The 14599-nt window shown below is 42.6% G+C and overlaps 2 protein-coding genes across 2 annotated transcripts in view; both read left to right on the forward strand.

The window, feature by feature from the left end:
- LOC145413852 (carbohydrate sulfotransferase 4-like) overlaps positions 1-14599 on the forward strand; it is a 610328-nt gene that overhangs the window by 298933 nt on the left and 296796 nt on the right. The gene's annotated exons all lie outside the window — the stretch shown is intronic.
- The window catches only part of Unr (cold shock domain-containing Unr), a 117391-nt gene that overhangs the window by 82810 nt on the left and 19982 nt on the right, over positions 1-14599 (forward strand). The window contains exon 13 of the mRNA XM_080283516.1: positions 2857-2995. Coding sequence (XP_080139642.1) covers positions 2857-2995 — 139 coding nt within the window. The remainder of the gene's footprint in view (positions 1-2856; positions 2996-14599) is intronic.

Below are 14599 nucleotides of genomic sequence, written 5' to 3' on the forward strand. Positions count from 1 at the left end.
CTAGGTGCTGTTTTTGCATCGTTACATTCACGTCCCTAGTGATATACGGGGAATAAATCTTGTACTGTGTGAGACAGCTCCTGAATAGACATTGCCTCTGAACACTGGTCCATGCTATGGTCATATCCTGTGTCAGTTATTTTAATTCTTTATGAATTGGCCTCTTGAATAATGTTTTTAAGAAGGTTCAGTCAGTACTGAATAGACCAGCAAGGCCTGTCATTGGCCTCCCCCCTCAAGAACCTCGATCATCTCATTTCTGATTGAGTTGCAGTTGTTGCCAGTAAAGGCTAGAGTTAAATTTAAACTGTCTTATTACTTTAAAGGTTCATAAGTTTGGCAAACCAAAGTATCTTGCTAACTAGTTCAAACTTCATTGGGCACACCAAAGTGTGATATTAAAAAGTGAGAAGGATTCCTTGTGCCTCAATGAGCCTGCAGCCATTCATCAGTCATCTTTCTTGGATCAGTCTTTCTCCCATACATCCTGTAGTTTATATAATACAGTGTTCTTATTCATAAGGCAATTGACTTCCATTGAATCTATTAAAGGGTAGCTCAGAGCCTTACTGTTGAAGAAGCTATGATTTGAGGAGAGATGTTGTGACCTGATTGTAGAGTTTAATTGCTGTTGCCTCCACTCCCCCCCTCCTAATATAGTGAATGAGTGTCAGGTGCTGTTTAATTCCTAAGGAAGAACTGTCACTTTTGAAAAAAGACCAGATGATGGTGGTGGTGGCAACGCCGGCAGCGAATATTGAATGGGACTCTCAAGAAATGTGCATAGGTTGTGTTGAGTGGAAAGGATAAGAAATAGAATGATTTGATGATTATTGTTATTGTTATTGTTAATATTAAATGGGACTTGTAAGAAATGTGCATGGATTGTGTCGAGTGTGATTGAATAAATGAAATGATAATAGGGTAGAAGAGTATGTGCTTTGGTGTGATCATTGAGAAGATGGATATAAATAAAGTGGTGGGCAGTAAAGGAAGAGGATATTCTCATGCTCAAACGTACAGAAATGGCAACGATTAGGTGGATGTGCAGTGTGTCCTTGAATGCAAGGTGTGGGGGGGCGGGTTTACGATGGAAGAATTGAAGGGTAGGATGGGACTGGAGTGTATTGATGTTGTGATGAGGAGAGGTAGATTGAGATGGTCTGGGCATGTGGAGAGGATGGGGGATGATAATTAGGTGTAGAAAGTGAGAAGTGTTAGTGTTGGGGGTAGGGTAGTGAGAGTCCGAAAAAGACCTGGGTTGAGGTCACTGAATGTGATCTCAGGGTGAAGGGACTAAATAGGGAACCTGCTAGAGATTGAGCTGCATGGAGAGCTGATATTAGGTGACCATGACCGACGAATGCAAGCATGTTGGAGCCTTCAAAAATGAAAAATAAATGAAAAATTAAAACATGAAAAGGGTTTACATGAATGAATTTTGAGATTGGATTAGGTGTGTTTGACCAAGAAAATGTGTAATGATTAATGTGTGAGATAGAAGTGGTTTGGGAGTTTTGGGTGAAGAATGTTTGGAGAAGCACATTACATTATAAGGTTTGGACACCCCTTTTTAACTGGATAGTGATTCGGTCCCACAAGTATATTTGAAATGTATATGTGAAGAAGAATAAAAATACAGCAAAATCTCACTATAACGGACTAATTGGGGCCCAGTCCATTCCAAAAAAAGCAAAATTCCGATAAAAGTGACATTTGGACTTCCCCCTGCTAACCCGGACTTTTTCCAATATATGAGACATCAGTCCGGATCGCTCCAACAGTTTTTAAACAGTTTTCACAACCACTGCACTACAGTACTGTATTATGCATTCACTACAGTAATCAAATGGTGTAATATTTATAATAATACTGTACTGTATACTGATAATCATGTCTTGTTTATCTTATTGTGGTGAACATAACTGAAGTGGTTATGCAGTCCGGTCTGCTTCTGGCTTTATCAGACTTTTTCCGATATATGAGAATCTAGTCTGATAGCTCCTTGATTGTGATAGAAGTGAATTCCGGTCTATTGAAGTCCATTACATTGAGGTTTTACTGTGCATGCAGATTATTTCATGTGGTGGGTGGTACCAGGATTTTGAAGGGAAGAATGGTTTGTTAATGGTTAATGTGGACCATTTTACTGGAGATGTGGCTTGACTAGTTCTCCTACTAAATTGCGTTTTCTTTTGTTTCTGGACACCATTAACCCATCTTTTTGGTTGAAATTAGCTGGATGATGATGTTGATGGTGATAATTTTGTTATGCCGATACTTTCAAATGTTCGTGAGATTGCATTCAGGTAGAGTCTTGAAGACTGCATAGCCAAAATATTAGTTGCTTTACTTTGTGTTTAAGGTAGGGTTTGTGAGAGCAAGCAAGGTTTCACTGATATATCAGTCTGCGTATGTCATGCTGTGGCCAGGAAAGTCAGGATATTTGACTACAATAGAGGAAATAGTTTTTGTGTGTGTGTGCCTGCATGCATGCATGTGTGGACTACACATTTATTTCCTGTCTGGACTATGCTTTTATATATATATATATATATATATAGAGAGAGAGAGAGAGAGAGAGAGAGAGAAAAGGCAGATGAAAAGGGTCAGGGATTGGAGTCAGTTGGTATAGGGATGTGAACCTGCTATCTGGGACTTCTCCACAAGCAATCTGATGCCTCCAGTGGCATGAGAGGGGAGGGAAGTTACATGCACATGGAAATTCCTCTCTTTGGAATATGTTTCCACTGAGATAAGTCATGCTGTAGAGCTACTGTACAGTATATTATATCTTTTCTTACTCTTAATAAGATGTACTTACATGTCGAGTTGTTAATTCATTCCTCTTTTCAGCAATGTTGAGGGAGATGCCGGCAACCTTGAGCTTGGTCAAGAAGTAGAGTACACACTGTCATCACGCACTGGCCCAGGAGGCAAAGTATCTGCTGAGAATGTTCGGTTACTGACCAAGGGAACGCTACCCATGCCAAAAGTAAGAAACTTCCATGTTTCCGTTATCATCAGGAATTGGGAAGTTAACTTTAAAAATTGAACGATTAATTTGGAGTCCTTCTAGATAAGTCTGTTAATGTATTTGATAAATTACTAACTACAGAACTTAATGAGTCAAGTTATGCTTCTAACCTTTCTCTTTTATTTTGTTTTAGTAATGTTTTGAGGTGAGGCCATGCAGTTTTATGCTTATTCTTTTCTCCTGCTGTCTCCCTCTCTGGTTTCTACCTCACTTAATCTGTAGGGCGAGAACTGGGGTTGGGTTGATGATGTAACCTCCCTGATATAGTAGGTTAGAGCATATGCAGTTGGTTGAGGGGGTAGTAGTAGTAGTTCCCAAGGCAGTCTGGCTGAACAGCCTCAAGTCCCTAAGGAAGGCCACGGCTAAGACTGGGCCTTCCCACAGAGCTCTCAAGGAATGTATGTTGTGTTGTTGGCGCAGGTGATTGTGTGCATTGCAGTCTTCCATAATATGTTAAATAGTATGGGGTGCTGTGTTGCATCCTGGACAGGCATCAGTGATTGAGTCATCCAGCCTTTTCTGGTAACCCAAGAGGGCTGGATGATGCCCACATCTCAGCCTGGCCAGGTGTACCCTGTCCTCACAAGGAAGATAGGATGCAGAAGAATGGATATCAGGAGGCCGCGCATGCAGCTATGTGTTGTCTTTAAGTGACTGAATGGAGTGTTGAGTGATTTGAGTATGGATATGCTTCTAGAAGCTGGTCTGAGGCAGGCAAGGAGGGAAGAGAGATGACAGTATTTGTGTATGATATCGTTTGCTGGGTGTTGTTTTGATGTTCCACGGTGTGTGTGGATGTGTTGCCATGTAGTGTAGTGGATGGTGTGGGTTTGTGGAGGCTGCGGCAAGAATTTGGGTGCCTCTCATGTCTAGATGATCCTTGATTTTGGGGACTTTGGTTTCTTGGTGTAGGTGATCTGTGGGTGTAGAAGCTGTGCAGCCTGTGATTATTTTTAGGGCCTTGTTCTGTATGGTCTGTAGAGTGTTGTAGTGTGTTTTAGTGAGGTTAGAAGCCCAGGCAGGGCTTGCATAATTCATCACTGAATGTATATATTGTTTGTATACTGTGGTGGTGGTTTCTTTGTTGTGTCCAAATGTTGTATGGGCAAGTGACCTTAAGGCATTGAGTCTTGGTGTTAATTTATCTTTAATGTTTGTGATGTGTTGTTTAAATGACATCGATGTATTGTGTGTAACACGAAGGATTTTGTGTGTGTGTGTGTGTGTGTGTGTTAGTTTATGATGAGATGTGGAATGTGACTGTGTTCTGCTGTTCAGTTTGTGAGAAGAGTCACTGTAGATTTGGCTGGGGCTATTTTGAGCCTGTTTGTGGTGAACCATTCATGTAGTGTGTTGAGGTAAGGTTGGAGGATGTGTGCGACTGTGTTTGCATTTTGGTGTGTACATGTGTTATGTCTTCCACATAGGAAGCTGTGTGTATTTGTTGTGTGTGGAGTGTGGGTATGTCGTGCATGTATAGGTTAAAGAGAGTAGGGGACAAAACAGATCCATGGGGGACACCATTTGTGATGTTTCTGATGTTTGATGACTGACCGGTAAATGTGACATGTGCCTGCTAAATAGTTTGCCAGCCATCTTTTTGTGTTATTGTGTATGATTGTGTTCAATTTTTTTGTATGTGAGGTTGTGGCTGGGCATGGCATCAAAACCTTTGCTAATGTCTAGTGTGACTAGGAGTGTTTTGTGTGATGGCCTAGCTGAATGGGGTGCTTCTGAAAAGCCCAGAGTTCCGGTAGATGGCACCACAATTTGGACAAACACTTTTCCCGTGCTGTTTAAAAAGGATATTTTTTTGTTAGATATCTACACTGTTGTGTGAAACTATGACTCTTAGTGGTATCATATACTGTAATATAAATAATACAAATAGAACACGTACATATAACGTAGCATGAATTTTTTATATTTATCATAAACGGTAATTACAATATCACTGATGACAACTCGCCATTTCAGTGGTCCTATATTATTTAATTTCTACTCCATTTAGTGCAAGTTAGGATCTTAATACATAGTTCGTTCAGACTGTACATTGCGCCTAATGGGTATCTTGACTCATTCAGTCTCTGTGTGTTCAGAAATTTAATGTTGAGTAAATACTGGGACTCAACATTTTGCTCACTCCCTTCACGCATGCGCACCACAAGACAGTCCCGCGTTTAAGTTTTCACACAAGATTTTTCAAAAACGCACGAGGACTAATGCTTAAAATAATACAATTTAGACTACTTGTGGACAGGTTAGGTTAGATGAAGGTACTGTAATTGCTTTGGAGGATCTGGGAGGCAACACGGGGCTCTAGTGTTGCGCAGGCGTGAAGGGAGTAAGCAAAATGTTAAGTCCCAGTATTTATTCAGCATTAAATTTCTGCCGACATAGAGACTGAATGAGTCGAGATAAGCACAAGGTGTAATGTACAGTCTGAACAAACTATGTATTAAGAACCTAACTTGCACTAAATATAGCAGAAATTAAATAATATAGAACCACTGAAATGGCGAGTTGTGATCACATGCCATCAAAGATATTTAAATTCTGTTTATGATAAATACGGTAAACCCTCGATATAACGGACTTCAGTAGATCGGAAGTCGCTTTTATCGGACTTGAGGAGCTACCAGACTAAATTCCTATTTGTCGGAAAAAGTCCGATAAAGCCAGAAGCAGTCCGGACTGCCTGACTACTTCAGCTGTGTTCATCACAATAAGGTAAATAAAAGACATATTTATTAGTGCACAATACAGTATTATAATATATATTATACCATTTGATTATTGTAATGAAGGTATAATACAGCACAGTACAGCAGTGGTAGTGAAAACAGTTTAAAAACTGTTGGTGCGATCCAGACTGATGTCTGATATATCAGAAAAAGTCCGGACTAGCAGGGGAAAGTCCGGATGTCGCTTTTATCAGAATTTCGCTTTTTTTGGAATGGCTTTGGCTCCAAGTAGTCCGTTATAGCGAGGTCGCACTGTATAAACAATTCACGCTACGTTATATATACTTGTTCTGTTTGTATTATGTATATTACGGTACAATATATGACATTACTATGATTCACAGTTTCACACAACAGTGTAGATACAGTATTTAACAAAGAAAAATATGCTTTTTAAACTGCGCGGGGATGTGTTTGTCCAAATCGTGGTGCCATCTACTGGAATACTAGCTTTAAAAGCACCCCATTAATGCCATAAAAACTCTGTGTAAGGTCTGTAAGGAGAGTGTTTGTGGAGTGTAGTGGCCTAAAACCAAGTTGTGATGGGGCTATGGGGGTGTGAGGTGTAACTACTTGTAATACCAGTCATTCAGTAACTTTGGAGGGGGTGCAGAGGAGTGTAATGGGGTGTTGTGAGGAAGGTAACATGGGGTCTTTGTTGGGTATGGGGATAGTGATGACAGTGCCATGCTTCCAGATGTTGGGTATTATGTTGTGTGAGTAGCTGTAGTTGGTATGTTGGTGAGTGCTTTTATGCCTTGTGGTCCAAGGTGTTTAAGGTGTACCAGTATGTTGCTTATGCTGTCTGGTCCACAGGCAGCTGAGTGCTTACGGTTGCTAATGATGTGCTTTGTCTGGTTGATAGTGAAAGGTGCGAAGTGTGGGTCTCTGGGGAACTGTCTCTTGCGTCGGATGACACTTCAGTCGTCGCGATGGGGGTTTAGATGGCTGACGTGAAAAGTGATTGATGAGATTGCTTGTTGTTTGTTTGAAGGTATGGGGTCTGTTGTTGTGATTGCAGCGTGTGATTGTGTAGTGTTACTGTTGGAGAGTGTGATGCTGTTTAGTGTTTTGTAGAGTTTTCAGGTGTTTGTTTTGTGATCAAGTGTTTGAAAATAATTATTCCAATTTAGTGTTTGCTGTTCTGATATTTTATTGTTCATTTGAGTATTGAATTCTTGTATTTGTTGTACGGTGTCTTGTGTTTGGGGTGTTGGGGAGTGTCGTAGTGTGTCTCGTTGACTGATGAGGCCTTGAATTTCTGGTGTGAAGTTGGGGTTGTCTCTCTTTTTGTTGCTTCTAGGGATGTGTCTTTTGTCTGCATTTTGAATAATTGTATTGAAAGTGTGCACAGCAGTGTTGATGTGTGTGATGGATGTACTGTTTAATGTTTCAAAGTGTTATTCTTTTTCAGTTGTGAAGGCCTTCCAGTTGGCTTTCTCATAATTAGTGTATGTGTGTCTGTGGCCAGCTGGCGTGATTCTGATTTTGGTAGTGATGATGACTGGGAGGTGGTCAGAGCCAAGGGTTTTGACCACTCTCCAGGATGTTGTGGGGGCGAGGTTTGGGGAGCAAAAAGTGATGTCTGGGGATGATGGGAGGACGAGGGCTTGGTGTGAGATATGGGTATGTTGATGGAGATCATTGAGTATGAAAAGATTATCTGTTTGGGATTGTAGTACCAGCCCTCTGCCTGTATCAGGGTTGTTGATGTGCCAGGCCGATGCCTTGGCGTTGAAATCACCATCCAGGATAATGTTGGGTATGTTAGTGATGTGGTGTATTTGTGGAGAGTAATTGTGTGATACTGTGGGGGACGAGTGAGGGGGATTGTATGTGTTGGCGATTGTTATGTGTGATTTGTTACCAGTGGATATTTTAATTGATTGTATTTCTGTTGTGGTGTCATGCTGGGGGAGAAGAGACTTTTTGTATGTACTAGTACAGTATCTGAAAAGCTGATGGATTTGTGTACCAGGGTGATGAATCCATCACCACCACCATCGGCCCAGTCTTGTCTTGTGGTGGTGAAATTATGAAATGTAGGTGTTTTTTGTGCTCTGCATAGTTTTGTTTCTTGTAAGATGGCAGAGTGTATGTTTTGTTGGTTAATGAATTGTGTGAGTTCTTGTTTTTTCGTGTTTATGCCATCTATGTTTACTTGAAGAATGCTTATGTGTGTGTATGATGTGCATTTGGTCTGCAGCATGGGGGGGGAGGTGGGGGTGTGGGTGGAGGGGAAGGGGTAGGAGAAGGTTGTGATGGAGGTAAAGGTTGGGGTGAATTAGATTGATGTGAAATGGGAGGGGTTGGGGGGTTGGATGGTTTGAGAAGGATTGGTGGGTTAGACTAAAGAGATGTGAAGGAAGTAGGAGTGGGGTTGTTGGGGGGGTTAGTGGGTGGGAGGAAGAAGCATAAAGAGCAGGTCCAGGTGTTTGTGTAATATTTTCTGGATGCAAGTGTTGTGCTGGTGTAATGGTTCCAGTTCTTCCAGGAATTGCACTGAACTGAACCCTTTGTCTGTCGGCTCAAAATGATAGTTTTTGAGCATGCTGGACATTTGTATTTGTTGGTGGGTCCTGGATTGCTCTCAATGTCGCCAGTTAGAAGAAGTCTTCTTGAAATGACCGCTGAGGAATCATTTCTCGGTGTAGAAAAAATGTTGTTGTTGTTGTGTGTTGTGTTGAGAGATGTAGTACTTGCTCGTGCAACCAATCCTCTCCCAGGCTCTGGGGCCCTGTGAGGGGCCGGGGGGGGGGGGGTTGCGGTGGTTTGGCCCCCATGCTGTCCTCCTCCTCTGCTTCGACAGCCTCTGGGGGGTAGACCCACGGCGAAGATGCCACCACTCCAGGTCTGGTTGAGGGAGTGATACACATGCTCTGTGTAGGGTGAGAATTGGGGTTGGGTTTATGATGTAGTAGGTTAGAGTAAATGCAGTTGATGGAGGGGTGATGCATATTATCCAACCTGAACCAGTGATTGATGTCATGAAGGGTATTAGTCTATAGAGTGCTACATTATTCAGAAGTCATAAAAACTGGGGCAGTACCTTACCCTTGCCAAGAAGGGAGTGAACAGCATAAAACTATTAGTTGTACTTCACATTCAGGTGTGGGATAATCATTCCTTTGACTTTGGGATATGATAGGGGAAGGAGGGTGACTGGCTCAGTTATGAGGACTGGAATGTGTTGTAATATCGAGCCGTTTCCTCTTGAAGACTCTGAAATGACTCTTCAGGATACAGCAAGTATATTACTTTGTAAGAAATGCAGTTTTCTGTTGTAGTGACACATCAGTATATTTAAGCAAATTCCAATGAGAATGTTGATAGAGATACATAATACCACACAGGAACAGAACATATATGACAGAATAGGAGAATACAGTGAAAGCTCCATTATCCAGCTTTCGGTATATCCGGGCTGTGACCGAATGGTTCAGTGGTATGGTAGTACATAAAATTATCCGTACGATAGTTCCAGTTTAAACAGCAAGCATCCAGTTGCTAGCAAGCAAGCCACAGGTACACGAGCCTGAGTTTGCCTCCTATCCAAACCTCTTGCTCACAACTCGATCACAAGGGTGGTGGGGTGGAGTTTGGTGAGGCGACTGATAACCTAACCTAACTTAATCTAGCTTAACTACTTAATAATTTAACCTAACCTAACGTAAGCTGGGCTCCAGTTGGGAAATTGCGAAAAGAAATCCACCTTTGAGTACACTGAGTAAGTTTTATCTGTTATGCCAGAAATAATCATAGGTACAGCCTAAGGAACGTGATGATCATAATGAAGGAAATCTTTCAGCATCAGAAGGTAATTTACAACCCTCAAAACAGAAAACAAACTAAAAGAATATGAACTGAATTGTGGTCTTTAGGCTGTATTCTTAGACAAAAATTTATGGGCTTCACAATTTTAGGGGCCAAAATGGAACAAAAATGTTTGTTAATAAAAAAAATTACCATATTTTGTGGGGTATAAGACACACTTTTTTTGTCCCAAAATTACCCTCAAATATCCCCATGTTTCATGGAGGTTGGACTAGACAGGTTTGCATGGCTCCATTTAGAAGAATCTTAAATACAGGTGATCATCTCACTGCTTGGCAGTCACAAGTATTTTCTAGAGTATAAATACCTTTGATTTACTGTAAAAAGTTACATCCACTTGTGTATACATGCATACCCTGGTTTAACGATGTAATTGGTTAGGTAAAACCCCATCGTTAGGCTGGGTATCATACAGTAATCCCGCATATTTCGCGGTAGTTACGTTCTTGTAACCCCCGCGAAAAGTCAATTCCGCGAATACTCTATTAACAATTGAAAACTTGCACTTGTGTCCACCATGCTGCCCATCACACAGTCCATGTCCATACTGATTGCGAGACAATTCGCCGTCAGACAATTCCCCGTCAAAACATGGTCGATTCCCCTTCAGAACAATTCGCACCCTGGACGATTCCCCGCCATTCTATAAATATACTAATCAATACTTTCATCAATATACTTATTATTAATTAATCAATACTTTAATAACTATATTTCAGGGGGATCCAGCAGTCTATGTTCAGTAGCGTAGGTTCTGGATATTATTTATTAGTTGCACCTTTAGTCAATAATTAACTTGTTTCTTCCTCGCTGTAGTCGCCTTTGAATTATATTCTAGCGTCACCCATAGCTATCTTCATTAATGAAGGCGAATTGTTTCGTGTTTGTTGTGACTGCGAATTGTCCCGAAACCTCCATACTCATCCCGAAATACCTTCTTACAAGATTGAAAGCACATACTCCATTATGAAGGAAAAACGTAAACACCGTACTGTAATACACAATTATCTACACATTTATTAACTAAACAGTACAAAATAAAAAGATGCATTAACTGGTGATAGCAAACACTCGCACGGTCGTTTCTTAGCTTGTCCAGTAACACAATTTTCTCTGCTAAGGTCATAACTTGATCGTTTTGTCACTTTGGAGTTCTTACTAATTGTATTATTAGCCTTTGGTGAGGCTGGCTTACGTCCTGGGGCCATGTGGAAAGCAAGTGGGAGGCAAGAGGCTCATATCATAGTGTGGTTACAACCACAACAGCCACTTAAGGCAGTCATGCGTGGACTGAAGAATGCGAGGCAGAGAGCAGTGTTGCCATATCCAAACAACGAAATTATGCTAGGGCAATGAAAAAATTATGCTAGATTGAGCATATTTGTTCCAAGTAAAAAATGAATTATGCTAACTTGAAGCTAAATGATAAAATTCTATACATATTCGTGCAACATATTAATTATGTATTGTTTACTATGAAAATATTAAAATGAACCTACATTCAGTAAGAGGATAAATATCGGTATCTACCCATACTGCTTTTTCCCACGAAACTTACGTTTTTCTGATGGATTTTGATGTGATTCGTTCGATTTTGAGCATCATTTCCGTCGGAAATAACCAGATTTTGAGATATGACCGCCCCCCATCCCCCTGAAATAATGAGGGATCTTTGGGGAATCGGGGGTTATAAGGAGGGGGGAAAACACAGAAAATGGTCATTTCCGACTGAAATGAAGCTGAAAATCGAATGAATCATACCAAAATCCATCGGAAAAACCTAGGTTTCATGGGTAAAGTACAAAGCTCAAACTTATCCTAACCTAACCGAACCAAACCGAACCTAACCTAAAACCTAACCTAACCTAATCCAACCTAACCTAACCTAACCTAATCCAACCTAACCTAACCTAACCTAATCCAACCCAACCAAGCCCAAACTGAAAGTAACCAACTATTCAAACATCTTCTTACCTTATTCGTCTCTCTCTCTCTGATTTGTAGCTTTTATTAAATTATTCTAAAAATATTCCATTCCATTCTAAATTATGCTAGAATGATTCTAAAACTTCTAATATGCTAAAAAATATTCCAGACTCGAAAATTTGATCAAAATTATGCTAAAAGAATAAAATTATGCTAGATATGGTAACACTGGCAGAGGGGCCACGGGAAAGGGACAGAGGGTGGCGTGAGTTTACCGCGCTACAATTGGAAGCTGCGGGAATTTTTTTTTTTTTTTTTTTTTCTGTATATTCAAGGATATTTTTGTTGAACTTATTAATGCTAAGAAAATCCGCGAGAGGGCAAAACCGTAGACAAAAAATCCGCAAAAAATGCGGGATTACTGTATATCGGGTTCTTTTAACGTGTAATGTGGGAGTGTTTACCGGCCTTGGGTTTCCCCCCAAACCAAGCCCAGAACCCACCCAAATGAGCCCCAAAACAAGTTTAAAGCCAATCTAAATGGCCTAACATCTGTCAAGGAAACAAACCTAAGCCTAACACCTGTAAATAACTCATTGAAACCAACAAATATAGCTGAAAATCAAGGAATAGGTTAGAAAATGTCAAACACCTCTTGCCATTCACATCTTGTAAATCCACTTCTGGTCCTGGTCATCATCCCTGGTAACCCCTGCCGAGGCTAGAAGACATGTGGTGCTCCCTACCACTTAATCCTCTTCCTCAAAACTCTCAAACCCCATCTGTAGGAGAGGGTCAGAGGAGGGGGGAAGAAGCCTGGCGAGGTGGGGTGACCGTAGTGGGAGACTGATGCACTGGCTCTGGGGGTGGTGATTGAGTGCGATGCGATGAGGCAGGTGGTGGCAAAGGGGTGTGATGTGATGGCTCAGGCGGTGGTGATGAGGTGTGATGCGATGGCTCTGGGGGTGGCGATGGAGTGCGATATGATGACAGAGGAGGTGGTGAGGGAGAGCTACGATGACCATTGAGGTGGCGAGGGAGACCGCTGCGATGACTGATGTGGTAGTGATGGAGTCAGATGCTGTGGCTCATGTCGTAACGAGGGAGACAGAGATAGTAGCTGAAGTGGTGAGGGAGATGGAGGCTGGGGCGAGGAAGGCAGCGATGGCGTGGCAGAGTGCCATAGTGGAGACACTGGTGACACGGAAGACAGGGATCGGCTGGTGGTTAGGTCCAGCAGTAGAGTCCGAGCATGTCCTCAGCGGGAGGAGACCTGGGTGTTTCTCTGCTGGTCAGTGGTGGGGGAGATGCTGTGCTGGATGAAGGTTGGGGAGATGCTCTGCAGGATGAAGGTTGGGGAGATGCTCTGCTGGTTGAAGGCTGGGGAGATGCCCTGCTCATTAAGGGCTGGGGAGATCCTTTGTGGCTTGCAGGCATGGTGGGGTCTGTTTGAAGAAGGTAGTGATTGTTGTGTGCCTGGCCACCCTCTTCTTTTCCTCCAACATCGTCCTGTACTTTCATCCCCTCCTCCAGCCAATTAGCAGTGTCCCTCCTTTGTCCTGGGAGAGGGTCATGTGTGTGCATCAGTGCAATTATTTCATCCAGATTTGTTAGCGTCTCCCTCAGAATTGTTATATTAAGGGCTTGCACTTCAGGGATGACCTCCTCCTCCTCCTCCTGTGCCTCCTGGTGCGCCTGCTGAATCTCCATAATGAGGAGCTCCTCTCTGTGGCTTTTGAGAACCTCCTCCACGTCATCTTCATTGACCTCCCTGAAGCCCGCCTCGTGCAACAGTTCCACTATGTCCTGCCTGCCACATACGCGGAGCTTGCACTCCCTCAAGGGAAGCCGGTGAAGGAGTGCATGTACTCTTGCCACAGCTTTCGCCACACACTGTTCATGGTGGCCTGTCTAACTTCATGCCGTGCTGCAGTAATGTTTTGTAGGGCTTGGCTTATATTGTAGCCCCTCCAGAACTTCTGCGTTGTTGTCATATCATCACTGTCACAGGCCCTCACCAACTGCTGCATAGTGCAGCAGAGGTAATATGCTTTGAACTCAGCAATCACTCCTTGCTCCGTGGGTTGCAAGAAGGATGTGATGTTGGGGGGCAGGAACACCACCTCTATGTTGCTTGCCCATTACTTCATCGTGAGAGGGTGGCTAGGCATGTTGTCTACCACCATAAGAAATCTGTTCGTCAAATTCTCCCTCAAGGCATACCTCTTTAGGACACGAGAAAGGTACGAGTGGAAATATGATGAACAGATATTGGAAGTCGGCCAGGCCTTCTTGTTTGACTTCTTAATCACCCCAAGGTTTTCTTTAACATACCCCACCAGAGCCCTGGGGTTCTTGGAGTGGTAGACAAAGAACGGCATCAACTTGAGGTCGCTTTCGGCGTTGCCCCCCCAGCAGAGGTGTCAGCCAGTCCTTTGAGGCCTTGAACCCTGGCGTAGACTTTTCCTCTGTTGCAAGATGTCTTGGAGGACATTCTCTTCCAAAAGAGCCCAGTCTTGTCAAAATTCAAGACCTGCTTTGCACTGTAGCCACCCTCTGTGATGATGCGTTTCAGTTTGTCAGGAAACTTTGCCATCCATCCATCATCGAAGCCTACATTGCCCCATGAGGAGCGTAGGAGCCCGGGGCTAGGCAGTTGGTCCTGACATTTACGATGAGAGTGACCAGCTTCACTCATCCCTGAGTGGCATTACATGAGCAGTCAACCCCAACCACCCCTTGAATATAAACCTTCACCGGATTAATCCGAGCGGAGCGCAGTAATTGCCCACTAAACCACCAGTAACCAAAATTTGGTTATATGGTTTCCACCCAGCATAGTAAATGGTTTCCTGGTGTACAGGAAACCATTTAGCTTGTCACTTAGTGTAGAGTCATGCACAGGGAGAAGGAAGAGGAAACAATGAAGGAAAGAAAGACAGAGGAGGCAGTGTAAAGTCACCCATAGGCAGAAGGACAAGGAAAGAATGAAGGAAGGAAAGACAGAAGAGGATGGAAGGAAAGAAGGATGGAGGAGAGGAAAGGGCAGACACCCAGG

This window comes from Coenobita brevimanus, chromosome 97, assembly GCF_032717465.1.
Source record: "Coenobita brevimanus isolate Jiangsu-jjx chromosome 97, ASM3271746v2, whole genome shotgun sequence".
Lineage (NCBI taxonomy): Eukaryota > Metazoa > Arthropoda > Malacostraca > Decapoda > Coenobitidae > Coenobita > Coenobita brevimanus.